Source organism: Podarcis cretensis (genome assembly GCF_951804945.1).
Source record: "Podarcis cretensis genome assembly, chromosome: 16".
NCBI classification, from domain to species: domain Eukaryota; kingdom Metazoa; phylum Chordata; class Lepidosauria; order Squamata; family Lacertidae; genus Podarcis; species Podarcis cretensis.
The window spans coordinates 18,768,105-18,787,269 of NC_137186.1; the positions used below are offsets into that span (position 1 = coordinate 18,768,105).

At 49.3% G+C, this 19,165-nt stretch overlaps 1 protein-coding gene across 5 annotated transcripts in view; it reads right to left on the bottom strand.

Moving 5' to 3' along the window:
* Positions 1-3,079: 3,079 nt before the first annotated feature.
* Positions 3,080-19,165, bottom strand: part of MEF2D (myocyte enhancer factor 2D) — a 140,631-nt gene continuing 124,545 nt past the window's right edge. For 3 of the 5 annotated variants that reach the window (XM_079956839.1, XM_079956838.1, XM_079956840.1), the window contains 5 exons: positions 17,608-17,798; positions 16,481-16,501; positions 12,092-12,221; positions 6,805-7,030; positions 3,080-3,497 (listed from right to left, as the gene is read on the bottom strand). In XM_079956839.1, coding sequence (XP_079812965.1) covers positions 3,170-3,497; positions 6,805-7,030; positions 12,092-12,221; positions 16,481-16,501; positions 17,608-17,798 — 896 coding nt within the window. In that variant the 3' untranslated portion in view covers positions 3,080-3,169. The remainder of the gene's footprint in view (positions 3,498-6,804; positions 7,031-12,091; positions 12,222-16,480; positions 16,502-17,607; positions 17,799-19,165) is intronic. The other 2 variants (XM_079956842.1, XM_079956841.1) reach the window with 2 other exon arrangements.

A 19,165-nucleotide genomic window follows, 5' to 3' on the forward strand; every position in this document is an offset into this window, starting at 1 on the left:
TATTTGCAACGACTGGATGCACACACACTCTGAGCTACGCCAGGGGAGTAGCATAGCAGTCTTGCTCTCTCCATGCACCAAGCCACCCCCTTTCTGCCTGCCCGGAGTTGCATGCCTCTCTGCCTCTCTGCCTCTCTCCCCAACCGCTATGAAAGCTTTTCGGGGGGCTACTGCAGGAGCAACAGCTGCCCTCCCCGCAGGAGGGGCAGAGCCAGAACGATTCCATGCCAAAGGACGCCCTGCATGCTGAGACAGCCAAGGAAGCAAGCCTGCAGGTCGTACGGGGCTTGGAAGCCCACAAACTCTGGACAAGAATGAACGTAAACAAAGCCTAACCCCCTACCCTCCCAAATATTTTTTAAAAAACAACACACTGAGCCCTGATACCCCCTGCCCCACTTGGCAGCTCTCAAGTGGAGGAATGCGCCCCACCATTCCCCTCCAGGAGCTCCCAGACAGCCCTTCGATACAAGATTCCTGAGCTAACAACACGACTGCCCTCCTTTCGTAGTTCAATTCCCCGTGGAGGGACACAGGGTTTTCCGTGGGAAAGGGAAGAGGCAAATCACCCCTGCCCACAGGCTTTTTGCTGGTGCCAAATCATCTGACCCGCCTGCCCTGGACTCTCAAGGCTCTATTTGATGAGGGATGCCCGTCTTGTCCTGGAGCCAGGAACCAAGACAGAGACTAGCAAAGTGAGTTTGCAAAAGCTGGAATGCTCTGGGACATGTATAGTTAACATGGTGCCCTCTAGATGTTGTGTACTACAGTTCCCATCACTATTGGCTGTGGGGACTGGGGTCAATGGGAGTTGTAGTCCAAAGCATCCAGAAGGCAGCAGGTTGACTACCTCTCCTCCTCGTAAGAGGACGACCATGCAATCCTAGATGTCCAGAGAGTCCATTAAGATTTGCTCCCAGGATTGCTGCTGGAAAGATGGGCATGGACTGTTCTGTGCAGCTACTCAGACCAAAGAGAAAGGGGAAGCCTACAAGTGTTTGATTCCCTTATGAATTAACTGAAGTGGGGCCCTTTGATGTGCTTCCTAATCAACACAGCCAGGGACATCTTCTTGAGAGCCTTTTCACCCAGCAGATTCTTAAAAAAAAACACCAACCCATAAAAATCAGGGCTCCCCATTCACAGCCACTTTTACTCAGATGTGAGCCCCGTTGAATTCAGTGAGACTTGTTCCCAGGTAAGTGAGGTGAGGATTGCAGCCTTAGTCAGGTAATTGTTTAAGTTAACCCATTCAAAAGCATTTTAAGTGACTTTATAAAAACCTTGCCCTCTCCATTGCCTGGGCACCGATTATTTAAATAAATACATATTAAACAAAAGCAAAAAACTGCCCCATGTCCTTGTCAGAGGCTGCATACTCAGTCCAAGTGAGGCCAGGGGTTGTTTTTCCCCCCTTTCCTCTAAAATGATTGTTTTCTCTCCTACTCCAATTTATGCATATTTACTCGATGGCTGGATCAGCCAAAACCTGTTCAAGTAATTGCCTAAGATTTCAGCCTAGTAAAAAGGGGGAAGGATGCACTGAGGGTAAGTAGGTATTTGGGGGGGGGGGGAGGCAAACACCCTGATGGGAACTGTGGTTGCAAGTGAACATGTGATGGCAAGTGTGAAGAGGCCCCAACAAGCCCTCCTGAAGCCGAGCTCCCTGTGATGCAGGACAGCGGTGGCCCATGCCTGGCAACACCACCCTCTAGATGGCAAGGTGCCTCATTTTTAACCTGACCTTCTCAGGAGGACTTCTCAAGGTGTGCTGCCTTGCAGAGAAGACAGCACACACCATGGGCACACCCTGAAGCAATAATGCAAAGTTGTGACCACATCAACTCAGGGAAAGCTTTCTAGAATGGAAGGACCACCTTCCTTGACTGTTCCCCATCTGTGGATGTTCACGCACCCCAGCTCAGTGGCTGCCCCGGTTTACCCACTTCCCTGTTCCTTTGTCCCTGCCAGAGGGACAATTCCCAGTTGCCAACCCTGGGGTGCTACACAAGGGAAAAGGAGCCCAGCATGACTGGGAGCGTTAAGCCATCATGTCGGATGCATCCATCAATGCAAGGGCAGTGACATCAACGCAAACGAGTGAAGAACCCTACTGACGTCTGGGTAGCCACAAAGAGGTCCAATCCTGTGGGCGGGTTGTATCCCAGGGGGCCAAATGGACTGGACAAGGAGAGTTCATGCCCCTTTTCCTCGGAGCTGTCCCTTTTTGGAGCGCTATAGACAAAGTGTGCCTCTTGTTTTCCCTCCAGAAAAAAACCCTGCATCCCAGATTATCAAAAGTTTGGGAAACACCGGATTCAGCTCTCTTAAAGCTATTGCATTTCTCCAGCCTTCGTTTACCTGGATAAACTAATTTCTTTTTTTAAAAAAAACAACAACGAAAAACAAAGCAAAACGAAACACACAACCATGTCTCCGTACAAGACATCGTCAGGCGAGATTCGAAGCAAGCAGGTGTCTCCAATCTCCACCATCCTTCTGCCAAGTTGTGCCAAACTAGAAACTGCCCCCACCTTAAAGCTAATGTTCCTTGAGCTGCCTATTGCCCCTGCCACCCAAAGCCTGCAAACAGACACTCTTCCTCCTAGCTCTTTGTAACGACTCTGACTTTCCAAAGGCACTCTTCTCTCTCTCGTCTTTACGTTAGGACCAGCCATAGACAAATAAATGGCAGCCTGCCAAGCCTCGCCCCATCTGCCACCCAAGATACCCCACCCTTCCCACCCCCTCCCACCCTAGACGTTTCCTTTCACCAGCCTCGGCCTAGCCCAGGGCTGGCATTCGCACGAGGGGCTGTGTCAGGTGGGACCCAGGGCCGGGAGAGAGTGTGGTGACCAGTGAGGGGGTTTATATAGTCAGACTTTTGAGTGGCTCTCAAAACGGTCCTCAAGAGCCTTTTTTTTTTTTTAAATGTACTGCATAATGTCGCTAGAACGGACGCCTACAAAATCCTAAAGCTATTTCTCAGGCAGTTTATAATAAGCCCCCCTCCCACCCACCCGGCCCACCCTGTGCCTCCCCCCTCCCACACCTCCCCTCCTCGTCCCCCCCACCTCCCCAACCACTGCCTCCCCCGCCCCCCCAGACACACACGCAGGAGAGCGGAAACCAGCTCTGACGGAGGGCGCTGGGCCACCGGGGGAGGCAGTTATGTCACCCAAGCGTCCAACCGCATGCGCTTCACGGACGGGTTCTCTCCCTCGGCCTCGGCAGTGGGTCTCAGGAGGCCGAGAGAGGAGCCAAAGTCGGCCCGGGACTGATCTTCCCGCTCGTTGCCCTCGTAGGAGCTGGCGTTGCTGCTGAGGCTGTCGACGGGTGAACGTCCCGTAGGCTCATGCCGGGCCTGGTGAGGGAAGGAAGAGAGCGGGGTGGCCGTGTTGCGTTCCCGGTTGGGTGAAACAGGCTCCGACTTGATACTGATGTTGGGGTTGGTGTTGACGGTCAAGGTGCTGGCGTGGGACAGGTGGGTTCCTTGTCTGCAAGGGGGGGGAGAGACAGGCACACAGGGGCTCGTTTATTTATCCAGCATATGTTTTGGAAACGGGACTGTCCACCTGTTCTCTGTTGGCGGCTCCCAACAAAAAATAGTAAAAGCGCAATACAACATCATACACACACACAAAAAGTTGAAGGTTCCTGAGACGGAGGAGGTAGTTTTCATCTATGGGCACCATATTGAATCAAAATGGCGGAATGAACCATTCCAAACTTCACTGATTTGGAAATAAGAGGCCTGGGAGGCCAGGACCTGAGATCTCCTAGTTTGATTTCACACCTTTTCCTGCATGCCCCAAGGCTGGGACCACCTACAGGGGGAGTGTGGGCCTTTGGGGTTGATTTGCAAGGGGCAGCTTCAAAAAAGAAAAGATAGGGTGGGAAACTCACAGCAAGGAGCAGTCGTTTACAGAGAAGTGCATTTAAAAAGGAGAGAGTGAAGGGAAGAAAGAGCAACTGAGTGAGAATTGCAAGCCTGAGTACGGAAAGAGCTAGAGGCTGACTGAGAAATTATTTGGGGGAGGAGCACACAGCAGCAGAAGAAAAGCACATGAAAAAACATATTTTCTTCTTTTGGACTTCTTTTAGAATTCCCCCGGCCCTGCCTACTACCAGGTGTGCTTTGGTTTAGTGTTACACGCAGGTCCCACTATCCAAATGCTCATTAAACAAAAACTGACTTATCCAAACACGAGGAATTAGTACCCAAACCTCGCTATACACACCGCAGATTCAGACAGCCAAACAGCTGGACCTGCATGTAGGACTGTAAACAAATAAGCAGCCTTAAACAACCCGTATTTTTTGTGGTTTGTGGCAGTCATTTTGCCAGAAACCATGGTAGAAGGGAGGGAGGGAGGGAGGGAGGGAGGGAGGGAGGGAGGGAGAGGGAGGAGGAGAGAGCTTTTTTCTTCATCCCTTGTTTGCCCTTTTGCAAGGTTTTGGAGGGTTTCCCCAAGTTTTTTCATTATTCTGGGGGTTGAAATTCCGTGGTCGGGAACGCATTAGAAATCTCTCTATAGGAATCAATGGAAATCGTCGTTATGCAAATGCTTGCTTAACAAACAATTTCCTGAGAATGCATTGTGTTTGGATAGTGAGACCTGAAAGTGAGACCTGAGATGTCCACATAAATTTCCTGGAGCCAACAAGGGGTTCTCAATGTCTTAGCGTATATACTTTTTAATTTGGCATTCTTATGATCTCTTCAGCTGCAGGTTATTTTACATGTCTGGTGTACTCTCTCTCTTTAAATTTGCAAGGAGAAACAAATGCTAAGCAGGTGGCTTAGCACTGAGCTGTGGCCTTGAAAATGTCAGCATTCAGAGAGTTGTCTTCAACTGCATCAGGTCCTGGGTCCATCTAGCTCTGGATTCTTGGGGCTCTCCAAGGGGTCCTTTGCCTAGAACTGAGGTCCCTTTTGTTGGGAGATACCAGCAAGGGAACCTGGGACCTTCTGCAGGCAGAGACTGTCCTCTGCTGCTGAGCTCTGGGCTTTGCAAATGAGCTGCAGAGCTCCTGGGGCAAAAGAGGCGCCTCTTCCACTAGATTCAGTCAACACAGAGTCATTTGGCTGGCCTTGCTTATGTAACCAACCAGCCCTTGGCCTCTCGCAGGTCGGAAGTTGAGACGGTGACCGGTTGGGTTGTTTGCTCCAGTGACAGATTCATGTCAGTTCCCCCAAGCCGTCCGTCAAGAAATTTCTGCCAGCAGCACAACATGTGACTGAGGAGAGATCATGGCTGAAGGATGCTCTGGGACAGAAAGCAGAGCTCAGCACTGACATTTTTTGGTAACTGTAGGCCAGGATGTAGTTTCTTCTGCCCCACAAAAAAGCCTAGTTCTTGAAGCAAGCAATTTATAAAATCTGTGTTCCAATTAGATCACGTAACTTTGGATCACAGTCTTGCAAGTGGCGGGAATGTTCTGACCCACGTTCCACCTCATGGTAGTATTGCTTGGGCTCAGCCACCCTCTACACATACACACACCATCCATTTTGCTGACATGGCACACACCAATCTTGTTTGACTCAAACACTGCACACTGGGGAGAAATTCAGAGGTTTTATGGTAAGTGGGGAGCTTTGAGGGCAGAGCTGCATATGCACTCAAAAAGCAAGACAGAATTCTACATTCTGAATTCTGCCGACCTGCCTGAATTGTGGCAATTTGCCTCTATTTGTGCATCACTTATGCTAGAATGGCAAAATGTGTTGTAGGAGGGCTGAAGCTTTGCCCCAACCTTTACTGCTATGTCCCTCTTCAGGTATACTCTATATGTTTTGGATCACAACTCCCATCAGCCCCAGCCAGTATGGCTGGACGATGCTGTGGCTGAGGGGAACTGTAGTCCAAAACACAGAGGGCACCAGGTTGGGGACGTCCTGTTAAAAAGTTATCTGTTTCCACATGCTGTTTGCAATTCACTGGAATAATTTAGCATCCTTCCTCCTCCAGTGACTTTCCTTACCTGTTTCCTCACATCTCTCAGGACAAGATGCTATCGATTCTATGACTGTTATTGCTGCTGTAAAAATTTACATCACTGCCCAGCAGTGGAAAGGCAGGGAGATGAGATGGCAGCAAAAGCATGCATGAAGAAAGCAAGGTCTCAAAGGAAAATCTCAAAGGGACAGAGAGGATGGTTTATCTCAGGGGTGGGGAACCTCAGGCCTAGGGGTCAAATGGAGCCTTCCTGGTCTTGTCTCTCCAACCCTTTAGACTCTCTCGAGGGAGGGAAAAAAAGACATTGAGTCCTCCGCGCCTGTATGTTTGGTGAGGGTGTGTGCTGAATGTGCGTGTATGGTGACTGTGCGTAGCCTATATGCACACTCTGTTATCTGTTTGCACACATGTAACACAACGTCTGGGGACGCGGGTGGCGCTGTGGGTAAAACCTCAGCACCTAGGACTTGCTGGTTGTATGGTTGGTGGTTCGAATCCCCGCGGCGGGGTGAACTCCTGTCGTTCAGTCCCAGCTCCTGCCCACCTAGCAGTTAGAAAGCACTCTTAAGTGCAAGTAGATAAATAGGTACCGCTTTATAGCAGGAAGGTAAACGGCGTTTCCGTGTGCTGTGCTGGTGCAGGCTCGCCAGAGCAGCTTCGTCATGCTGGCCACGTGACCCAGAAGTGTCTCCGGACAGCGCTGGGCCCCGGCCTCTTAAGCGAGATCGGACACGACTGGCCCGTACGGGCAGGGGTACCTTTACCTTTATCGCATACACATTGGCCATGCCACTATTCTGCCCTATTTTGCAACAGGGGTGGATTATTGCAATGTACTTACATTAAGTTACTTAGTGATACAGGAACCAGATGCTGTTGCTGTTGCTGCTGCTGTTGTTGCTGCTGCTGCTGCTGCTGCTGCTGTTGCTGCTGCTGTTGTTGCTGCTGCTGCTGTTGCTGCTGCTGTTGTTGCTGCTGCTGCCAAGCAGAAATGTTGCTCAGAGACAGACCAGTGGGTGAACTGAACGATGAGAGGGATGAGAGATCCGCGCTGGTCAACTGGTAGTCTGAAAAGAAAAGGGGGACAAGGTTTCAAAAGCCGAAGACACACCGGTAGGGCCTTTGCAAGCAATTTCCCCTAGTATGATGTATTCCTACAGAATCATAGAATCGTAGAGTTGGAAGGGACTCAAGGATCCTCTAGTCCAACCCCCTGAATTGCAAAGATTGCAATATTTTCTTGCAGGTTATTTTCATGAATATACATATTTTAGTGCATGCCTTCCCCACAAGAACGCATTTTTGTACACTTTTTCATTTACAAAACTGCACTGCAAGATTCAGCAGGGTGCAAATTTCAAAGGTCAGTGGCATTTCGGTTGGCAAGTTGTTTCAAGAAGGGGAAATTCGGTAGGCTCCCATTAAAATGCCAACAGAGCAAGTCTCTGATCCCTCCAGACCAGCCTCAGACACACCGGCATTTGGAAAAGGGGCCCCTTGGAAGGCAAGGCTGTCCCAAACCCTGCGCCAAAAAACACCCAGACATTGTACTGACAGAGAGCCTGTTAAGTGTACCAGAAGCCCAGTTCATCAGATCTAGCAAATGCAAATGAACACACTACTGAAGGGAAGGCATGAGCAAGATTTATAAAATTACCTACCACAAGATGGCACCCTATGCACATGCCCATTGCTAACATTAGAATGGAAAAATAGACACACTTTGCTTAAGGTTGAGAGGGGAGGGAGGTGGGCTGCTGAGGACCTGGTCATGTGACCATCTGGATGCAGGATTGCTGCCAAAGAAGCCTGCATATCACAGTTCCCCCCTCCAGCTGTGATGACGAGGGGGATCATGTGCAGAGGACTACATATCCATGAACAAGGTAGGAAGCTGCCCTGCTGTTGGTCCAGATCAAGGCTTCCTCGAGTCCAGCGTTTGTCTTCTGTGAGCAGCCAACTGCCCCTGGCAGCTTCACAAGCAGAGTATGTGCAGGAATCCATTTTCGGGGAACATTTAGGAGTATTAGCAACCTGCTAATTTCCCAACCTGCTCTAAAAGCAACACAGCTGGATCACCACAGGCTGAAGAGCAGCACACCGTGTGCACTCTATGAGCATTTTGTCACAGTTGCCTGTGACCACAAAGAAGCCCAATGAGTCAAAATGTTCCTAGAGGTCTAGTAGTGACATGGCTCCCATCAAACAAAAGGCAGGAAGTATTAACTGCAAGATTATGCAGCACAGGAAGTGTATTTTAAATTGTAAATTCGTTCATTGCATTTATATATAACCAGCCACACCTCACTTGGAATATAACAAAGAGTGAGAGTTGGCAGGTTGGTTTGGTTATGAGATGCAGTTGAACCTCTGCCATTAATCAGTTGCTTAAACACAGAGGAAGAATGGATACTTTGTCTACTAAACAGATACACTTGGAGGATACAGATCTACAACTACAAACAATACGCAAATTAGAAAGTTCTGTTGGTGGTCGTGTTAAAAGTAGCAGAGTGTGCAGCGGTAGCCTGCAGAGATTTTATAAGAACAAAAAGAGATAAAGAGGGGAGTGCAAGAACAACTGCCCCGACCTGGTGCCCTCCAAGTGTTTTGCACTACAACTCCCATCAGCCCCAGTCATCACGACCAGGCTTCCATCCAGTGGCAGCATCATATGGCTGGGACTGATGAGAGTTGGGCTTCCAAAGCAGCTGTGCCGGCTGGAGTTGATGGGAGTGTTCTGGTCCAAAGCGACTAGCAGGTTGCCAAAGGCAACTTGGACAACAGGGGAGGGGATAAAGGTAAGAAAGGATGAAGGTGGGGAGCTTAGTTACAGAATTAGGTAGATGCTGGGGGGAAAACCTGGCTGATACAGTGGGTTATTTATTTATTTAAAATAAATTGTGCACTTCTTATACACCATGCACTGTGTATAACCCAGGTTCCTGGCTCGTTTCCGGGGCCAATTCAAGACGCTCATGTAAGTGTTTAAAGCCCTAAACGACTCAGGTCCTAAATATCAGCGAGACCTCCTTTTCTCCAGATCCTCTAGGGTGCTAAGGTCAGTGGGTGGGGGGGCCTTGGTTGTTCCACTGCCCTTAGATGTTCAGGATGGAGATGACCTGGGAGATGGCCGTCTCTGTAGCAGCACCTAAGATCTGGAACCTCCCCACCGGGGTGAGCCTGGCACCTTCACTCAACAGCTTCCATTGAATGCTGAAGACGCCCCTCTTTATGCTGGCCTTTGGCACCTGAGAGGTGTTATTTCTAGACCCCGCCTTATTTCTGTGGCTGTAAGTAGTTTTAAACTTGTTTTTTTAATGTTGTGTTTTAATATCGTAATCCACCCTGGGACTTTAGGGTGAAGGGCAGGCAATGAATTATCACACCATCATCACCGCTGGCATCTCTAGATGGGGCTGGCCCCAAACCATGGGCAGCCACTGCCAGTCAGTGTAGGCAATATGACAACAAATGGCACAACCCACACAGTTCAGCACGATAGGACTGAAAAGTGTGCTAACTATCTCACATGAAAATCAAGGAGAGTTATCAAGGATGAACAGGCCAAGGTTGCCTGAGAACACACCATCCTGAATCGCCAAGACAGTAAACAGAAAACTGCAGTGCTCAGGGCTGGGGAAACAATAAGGTTTGGGCCTGTTTTTCTGCATGATTTATTTGTCACACTAAATGCCACCCCCCACCCCCAGTGCTTTGGGGTGGGAAAAGGCACCAGCGGTTCTCAGACCTGCTGTTGTAATTCCGCTTCATGTTGGTTTCAACACCCAAAGTTTATTGAAATTAAAAAAGCTTTTTGTGCTGTGAAAAACGGGTCTCTGTCTTCCTTGTGTGAAACTCCCATGACAAGGAGAGGAGGGGAACCCTCTTGGGGTTGCAATCAAACCCCAAGAGACAATGCCTCAAATATTTGAAGAAGGGGAAAATTCACTTGCCTCTCAAGGAGCTGTCAAGCTCCCATCAGGATTCCCTGGAGGCAGTTCTGCTGAGATGCCTTTCTGGGTGTGATGTGAACACAATGCAACCTGAATGCCGGGTGTCCCGTCCTGTCCGTCCATCCCCCCACCCATCTGCTTGGCTGCACTGTCCCATTCTTGCTTAGGGTGTCTGCAGTTTCTGTCACCCCTCCCCTCCTCAGCTGTCAAAACTGTTTGAGAGCAAAGTGTGAACAGCTGCCAAAGTCTTTGCTGGGAAATTCTGAGGCGACCTGCCTGCCACCCACCCCGCCCGGACAATAGGGTGCAATAGGCTGGATGGGATCTGCAAGATTCTCTTCCACAGGAAGGATCAGCGAGATGGGAGGGAGCACCTTCTGCGCTTGAAAAGGCAACAGAAGCAAAGCAGGAGTTAGTGTGTCGAAGACAGGAAAGGGGGCCATCCGATTTTACTTCTGAAGAATCTCAGCTGCCTTCTGTTTTTCAAAATCAGGTTTTTGAAGGTATGGTCATCAGTTGCTGAGCAAACAAGGCCTGCTGATGTCTCAGAAGGCAGAGAGGTGGCTGTGGATGGTTTCTAGTTGCTCTGAGGGTCAGGTTTCAATGCTCTGCATCACAGTAGGCATCTTATCCACCTCTGCCTGCCAGCCCATCAGAGGAGAAGGGCCAGCGTGGGCGACGGAGAGAACAGCCGACAGTCTTAAAGCAAACACCCTGCATTGCAAACTATAACCAATGCACACATATGTTCCTATATGAATGTTATCAGCCATGCAGGGAAAGAGAGAGAAAAAAGCTTGAAGCAACAGCCAGAGAAAATGGCAGTATTCACCAACATGCTGTTCTCCAGGTGTTTGGGATGACAAACACCCAGGCAGCCCAGCTGCTTTGGACTACAACTCCCATCAGCCCGAGGCAGCATGGCGGTTCTGGGCTCCTGGCTGAGGCTAATGGGAGTTGTAGTCCGAACCAACTGGAGAGCTCCAAGTTGGTGAAGGCTGCAGTACCATAATAGAAACAGCAGCCACTTTGGAGAAAGTAGCTCTTGGGCTTGGGTGTCAGCTTCTAGGCACTCATTTTGGCTAGCAGGCTATGGCCAACGCTGAGCTTCAGCCCCATAATTATAGTGTTTCAAAGGGGCGTCTCTATTTGCAATATACTGAGCCCCACGGCCCAACTGCTCTCACACACCTCAGGATGATTTGCCGTCACCCCGAGAAAGGCATCGCTTCTGAGCAGACAGGTGTCAGCTCCGTCTGCTAATTAAGATGGGTGTGTTTGACCTCGCACCTCATTCCATTCCTCAGCATCAGAGCTGCTCCTTAAGACCGGCTCCCTCTCATTTTCTGCGTCAGCTTCAGGCTTCTAGTCCTGGTTTCTGAAACCATCCCCTCTAACCCCACAATCACGCAAGAATGCTGCAACATAGGAAGCTGCCCTATTGTACTGAGTCAGCTAATTGGGTCCACCTAGCTCATTACTGTCTGCGTTGACTGGCAGTGGCTCTTCAGGGGTCTCAGGTACGAGTCTCTCTCTCCCAGTCCTGCCCAGAGAGCCCAGGGATTGAAGATGGGACCTTCTGCATGCAAAACACCTGCTCTGCCACTGAGCTATGGTCCAAAAAATAACAGGGTTCTCGTCCACACAGTTCTATCCACTGAGTAGTAACTTTTCCTGTCCCACTGCTTTTCACTTGTAAAGAAAATAGGTCAAATTAAACCAGCCTTTGCCAACCTGGTCCCTGGCAGATGATGATGGTGATGATGATGATTGGACTACAACTCCCATCAGCCTCAGCGAGCACAACTGTGCTCCCATCAATTTGCTGGCTGGGGCTGAAGGGGTTTGTAGTCCAGAACATCTGGGAAGCATTAGGTTGATGAAGGGTGGTATAGATAAATAACTAAGGACCAGAGAGAGGCAGCTAGTAGCTATGGGCTTCCTTTGCTTGGCTGCAGCCCCTTCCAGCTTGCTCTGTCTGCCTCGAGGGTGGCGGGATCTCCAGATGTTCGTCACACAGTCTGGCTTGCACACCGTGAACGCAACACACAGCTAGCCCCTCGCCAAGTGGGTTGCCGTCTGCTTTCCGCAGGAGTGCTTTGGAAGCAGAAGGGTGTGCAGGAGAGTTCCCTCACGCTGTGTTTCACGCGCTGGCCTATGCGGCGGGCTCACCTGTGTTGTACGCTGTCGGCATTGCTGAGAAGGGCAAGCCTTGGGTCAGGAGGCTTGGAGTCGCCACTGAAACAACCGGTGTGGTCAGAGAATGAGTCGCCTGGGAGACCATCAGCCTCTGCGTGTTTTGCTGGGAAAAGGAAGAAGAGGGAAAGAGAGGGAGAGAGAAAGAGAAAGGAGGTCAAAATATATGGAAGGAGGCAATACATGCTTGGAGGCAAAGCGACACAGCCACTTTAAGGAAGTGTTTGAAAAGGGTATAATGTAGCAGAGGTACAAGCCAGGCCTGTGAAACCCTTTAGCTTTATTCAATCAATTTGAATAAACTGGGTGGTGGAGCTGATGGGGTCTCTCTGGGGGCCACAGAAAAGCTCACTGGGGACCTTATATGGCCTGAGGGCTGCAGGTTTGCCAGCTCTGCTCTTAATTTTGTTATTATTTAATTACATTTATATCCCACCTTTCCTTCCAAAGAGCTCAAGGAGGAGTACACGGTTCTCTTCCTCCCTGTTTTGTCCTCAGGACAACCCTGTGAGGTAGGCTAGGCCGAGAGACCCTGGCCCAAGGTCACTCAGTGAGCTTCATGGCTAAGTGGGAGATTCGAACCCTGATCTCTACCAGGTTCTAGTCCAACACTCTAACCATTACCCCACAGAAGTGACACAGGAAGCTGCCTTATCCTGAGTCAGACCCACTGACCCATCTAGCTCAGTATTGTCCACACTGACTGGCAGTGGCAAGTTTCAGGCAGGGGTCTTTCCCAGTCCTACCTGGAAATGCCGAAATTGAACCCGGGACATTCTGCGTGCAAGGCAGAAACTCTGCCACTGAGCTATGGCCCTTTTACTGCTGGGGCTTTCAAGATGAAGGAAGAAGGTGCTGGCAGCGCTTGTGCCACCCTGAAGCACCCCTTGACTCCCAATTACAGAGTCAAGATGACGCTGAAAATAAGCATTAAGCCCCTGAGCTTGGAGGAGCCTGGCAAGGCACCTGCAGCTTACAATAGCCTGGGATGTGATCACTGACCCAATAGGCTTAGGGGTATTTAGAACAAATTCCCTCGTGGTGCAGCTGCGGGGATTTCCCCTGCCCTCTTCTTTGCTCAGAAGGTCGTATCAGGTCCTTCAAGTGGGAGGCAGAGGTGGGGAGGAATGGGGAGACCGCAGGCAGGCTCTTTTAAAGATTCATAGCAGAGCATATAGAGAGACTGGCTACCACGGCTGACAGAGTCGAAGCTTTTCTATCTGGCCCTGCAGCTTACATATCAACAAAAATAAACACAGTCCCTCCCTCTCAGGCTTACAATCTAAGAAGACACCACACAAAAGGGGGAAAAAAGTGATGAGGAGGGAAGAGGAAAACAAACAAACCCAGGCAACGAAACAGAACCCTGTTTACAAGGTTCTTGTAACAACCAGCTGGGATACGAATGACCTGGCCTTATCAGCATCTGCTGAGAAACAGAGGCAACTTTCTTGGAATTGGCTGTAATATCGCTGGAAATTATCTAGCTGGAATCTGCTGGCCTTATGGCCACTCCTGCCAAAGGCCTACCTATACCAGCTTCCTCTTTCCTGAGGTGGCCAGGTGGATTCATCCAAGAAGCCCACAAGCCAAAAGTTGCAAGGAACACCACCCTCCCCAAAGGGCACTGAAGGGTAGAAGGAGTCCCCACTGGCCCCATCAGGCCTCCACAAGAGTCTCAACCTAGGAACTGCCACGTTTCCTAAGGGATACCCCTGAATGTCAACGAAGGAAGAACCGGAACAAGAGCCAGTTTCTCCCACCACCTTGGCCACATCGTGAGTAGGAAGTAGGATTAATAACAATATTAGGAACAATAAATATAATAACAATAACCTGGGATAGCTCAGTTGGTAGAGCATGAGATACTTAATTTCAGGGTTGAGGGTTTGAGCCCCATATTGGGTGAAAGATTCCTGCCTTGTAGGGGGTTGGACTAGATGACCCTCAGGTCCCTTCCAACTCTACCATTCTAATAATAGGAATTCCTACAGGGCCAACTCCTTTCAGCCCCCTGGGAGTTGTTTGTACTGCATCCCCAATGCTATTCAACATCCACACAAGGCCTCTGGGATCGGTCATTAAGAGATCTGGAGCCCAGCGTCATGAGTAAGCTGATGACACACAGCTCTATTTCTCTGTAGCATCTGAACCAGGAGGTGCTGAGCCAGTCCTGAACCAGTGCCTGAGCTGGATGAAAGCCAATAAACTTGAAATGGAATCTCGGCAAAGCAGAGGCCCTGGGGTGGGAGTGGTGAGTTGCCTGTTCGGGATTGGGTTGCACTCCCTCTGGAAGAAAGTGTAATCTTGGGGTCCTTCTTGACCCAAGTGGTCACTGAAGTAGCGCCCTGGAGTGCTTTTCACCAGCTTCGGCTGGTGCACCAGTTACAACCATTCCTGGGCAGGGATAGCTTGGCAACAGCGTTCCACGGACCAGTAACCTCAGGACTTGATTCCTGCAATGTGCTTTACGGGGGGCTGACCTTGAATTTGGTCCAGAAGATGAAGCTAGGGCAGAACACGGCTGGCTGCACAGTTGCTCTCTGAAGCAAACTATCACCAACATGTGACACGGCTGTAGAAAGAATTGCACTGGCTGCCAGTCTGCTACCAGCCCCTTAGGATTATGGACCTGGGTATCTGAAAAGCTGTCTCTCCTACTGCATCCCACCCTGGGTCATGTAGACCTGCCCCTGGGGTAAGGCATGCTGTGGCTCAAGCCATGTGCTCTCAGCATTGTGGCACCAGTTCTCAGGAATGCTCCCTCTTTAGAAGCAGAGCAAGCACCAGCATAATTTTCGGCATTTGTCGAAAGATCTTTCTCTTTGCCTGCGCCTTCCCAAATTAGTCTATTTTATGTCTGCTGCAGCTTTATTTTTCTGTGTTCTTCTAGGTTTTTATGTTTTAATATTGCTATTAGGATCTGTATTGTTTGTATATGTTTTATTTCTATACATTCTCTACCTCACATGCAACACGCACACATACACTTCCTTAAAAGAATAAGAATAAGCTTTATGGACTTGCTCAGTCTGCAATGCATTTCCCCCCTATAAGTTGTTGAGCTCTAGATTTCAGAGTCCACTTTTGGTTGAAAAACACAAGAAGTCACGCAGTCATGAACACAAGCAGGATGTAATTCAGGCGGGAAAAGAAACTTGGATAGGGGGGAAGAAGAAAGTGGGGGGCAGAGCAGCAGCCAGACAGAGCATGCAGATGAACACAAAGGCAAGGCACTCCCTTTGCCCATGCAATCTGGGGAGTTAAGTATAGATCGGGGGACTGCGCTTCCATCCGAGGCACATTTATAAGTGAATCCTAATTTTATTGCATTTATAAGACGCATCTTTGGGGTGTTTTCCTTTTTCAACTGTTTGATTGTTACCTCTTTGTTGATAAGATTTTATTATGCCCGCTTGCTTTTAAGTGTGATCTTTTGGGGGTACTTTTATCGTTTTATGTAAACTGCTTCAGAAGTTTGCTTGTTTTTATTCAGCAGAATATAAATCCCACTGGACAAGTAAACAAATGGGGTGAGCCTGATCCCCAGGGATATCTGGGTGGCTGTTCGAGGCAGAATTTGAGAGAGAACAAATTAAAGTAGCTCATGAAGGTGCCAGCACCACCACAGGGACTCACCTGAGAGCCAAACAGGCAACTTCGCACTGTTCTCTGGGTGCTGCTGTTGTCCAGGGTGAGGAGGTTGATGTGTGGGGTGAGAGGGCCTTCTCTGTTGTGGCACCCCACCTCCCTCAGTAGGCTCACCATCCCCACCACCACTCCAGATTAGCTTTTGCCAACCTGGTGGGAACTCCCACAATCTGCAGGGAAATGCATCACATGCAGTGACAACACTGAACAGGGGTAGGAGGGGGGCTGTTTGAAGGTAGCCCCTCAGCAGCAGAAAAGATGGGGCAGAGTACCCCACACAGAAAAGGCTGTTGTGCAGACAGCTGAAGGAATGAGGCAGAAGAGACCCACATCTAACGCCAGAGGGGATGGACAAAGGGGGCCTTGCTTAAGCAGGCCCAGTGACAGCATGTGAGGGGGACACTTTCCATTCTCGCCTGGTTTAGAGTTGCAATTCCACCACTCCAGGACACAGGAGAGGCAACGTGCAAGCACACATACCCATTCAATGCAGCTGCTAAAGTCGTGCCAGCTGTTGGGAGGGCAGGCTGCCAACCCACCTTCCTGGACCAATCAAGGCACCCTAGAAGACGCCTGAAAGCAGACTGAGTTTCCTCTAGTAAGTCCCTACATTCCCCTGTCTCACAATTTCAAGACAATTATTCTTTTTAAAAAGGGAACAGAACCCAAAGACACACATACACACACAGAACACTTGCAAGCATGGAAACTCACCAGATCCAAGTGATCCTCTGTCTGGGGTGTGGAATAAAAATGAAACCAAAATGAAATTGTTACGTTTAATGCTTAATTTTGATGCCACTTTCAACACTAATTGAGTATCCTGTTCTCTATCATGCAGGGCAGACCAGAAGTTCAAGGGTCTGCTGTGTGATATTGGTTGAAAACATTTGGGGGGAGGTGACAAGGGGAACACCACAGAAAGAACAGGCTGTGCTTGGGACTGCCAGATAATATCCAAGGTGGAAATGACTACTAGCTAGGATGGCTATGATACAGCTCCACTGTCAGAAGTAGTATGCCTCTGAATGCAAGTTGCTGAGAGTCACAAGTGTGGAGACCAGAAAGGTATTTTCAGTTTCACACATGCTGGTGTCGTATATTTGGAATTCTCGCTGCAACACTCTGCAACATTTAATCAATTAATTGCTTAGATTAATAGATAATAAACCTTTCACTGCTTGTCACCAACTAATTGGCCATCAGTTTTTTTAAAAAAAAAATTAGAAACAGGCTCTTAATTTTTTTAATCAATCTATAGACAACTCAGTATGTATTTTTAAAATATCTAAGCAGTGTGTTTTTTATTTCAGAAGTTTTATTTGTTTTAGAAGTGGCATTCCGAGTGTGTGTGAGAGAAGAAGGGGCAGATTCATCATCTCTACACCAGGTAGGCAGTCTTCCTTTCTGATACACACATTTATGCAGATGCAATTGATTAACCAACCCAGGATGGAATTCTGCTTGTTAGGCAGTAATTCCCATTGAACTCAGAGGGAATGGCTTCTGCATAAACATGCTTAGAATTGTGCCATAACAGCCCTGCTTGATACACTTATCTGCAAGCACAGCTATAGGATTTTTGCAGTGCCAGTCTAAACAGTTGTTACAATCATCACCAGCTCTCAAGAGTGTAGCATGGTCAAAAACGTCATGCGTTCTTGTGAAACACTGACAAAAAGATTGTGGATTGTGGGAAGAGGTTTCCATGCAGACCAAAGTCAGGGCTGGTATCTCCTCCTTGGCTCAGCCTTTCAGTAAAATGGAGGGTGGTGGATCAGGCCCAGGAGCCTGCTGAAGTTGGAAACACACAGGATTTCTCTGCCCTAAGTTGGACTCACCAAATGGTGCATGAGACCCTTTCCGCTCTGTGAGGTGATGACGCGCAAGTCTGGTTTGCGGTTGTTGGCAGCCAGCTGAGTGCCGTGGGAGGGTGGTGGCGGCGATTTTGCCGGGATGACCTTGCCTAGGCTGTTGCCATTGGACACGGGAAGGAGACCCGGGGAGGCTCTGGCGCTGACATAACCATTCCCTGGAGAAAAAAGAGGGAGGGGAAAAACAGATATTATTTTTCAAAGAATGGGCAATGTTGGGAAGTATCTTAAACTTGTCCCCATGCCCAAACATAAGTAAGTCAAAGTAAGTGTGCCTCAAGTAATCTCTATTTTCTCCTGGTTTACACAGGAAGCTGCCCTTTCCCAACTCAGACTCTTGGTCCATTTAGTTCAGTATAGTCTACACTGACTGGCAGGGGCCCTCCAGGGTTTTAGGCTGGGGATATGGCCAGCTCTTCCTGGAGCTGCCAGGGCTGCTGATGATAATTTATTACATGTCCTTCACCCTAAGGCCACAATGTGGGTTACAATATTGAAACACAATATTAGAAACAGTTTAAAACAATTTACAAACATAGAAATAAGGTGGGTCCCAAAAACATACACCTCAAGTGTAAAAAAACCAAGGTAAAGAGATGTGTCTTCAGAATTTGTTGGATTCTGTATAATGAAGGGGGGGGGAGTTCCACAACTTAGGGGCTGCCACAGAGAAGGCCCTGTCCAAGGTTGCCACCACCCTTGAGCTTCTGAAGGAAGTGAACCAGCGAGAGGACCCCCTCTGCCAATCTTAGCACCCAAGAGGGTCTGCAGGAAGGTTCTTTTGGGTGTTTGGGGCCTAAGCTGTACAGTTCTTTAAACACTAATGTGAGCACCTTGAATTGGGCCCGGAAACGAACCGGCAACCATTGCAGCTGTTTTAAAACACGGGTTATGTGAGATCAAAATGGAACCCTAGCCAATAATCTGGCTGCTGTGTTTCAATGTCACAATAAGGCTAATAGGAGAAATCAAGGCAGGCCTCAGATCACCAACCCGCCTCCTGGCTTTGTGACTGGCACCAAGAGGAGGAACAAGAGGCTAGGAGAGGGCGGGTGGGGGGGCAGAGTGTCAAGTCTCCCCACACCCCACAGGTCCTGAGAAAGTCCCAGGGCTTGGCGAGGTCTCTCTGAGGGCCTACCCCCTGGGCTCTCCTGCTTCCCTGCTCCTGTTTCCTGGAATGAGGGGAATGTTTGGGTGACGTCAATGATGACATTCACAGGGCCTGCCAAGTTACAAGCCGGAACAGCCGCGCACGGCAGCTGACATGGGGGCTGCTTTGGAGACAGAAGAGATGCTTGGGGAGGGGGAGATGAGGGGAGAGGCAGGACGTTGTGTGTGTGCTGAAGATTGACAGGGACAGCCAGTGTGCCTAGGAGTCTTGGGAAGGGCCAAGGCTCAGCACTCAGGGATCTCAGGTTAAGTTAAAGCAGTATCCGCCTCCCCTTGCCACCCAATCTGCTGCAGTTTGTTAAGAGTGCTGAAAGTGGTGAGGAGACCCCAATTCCTCTCATAGAACTACAATTCC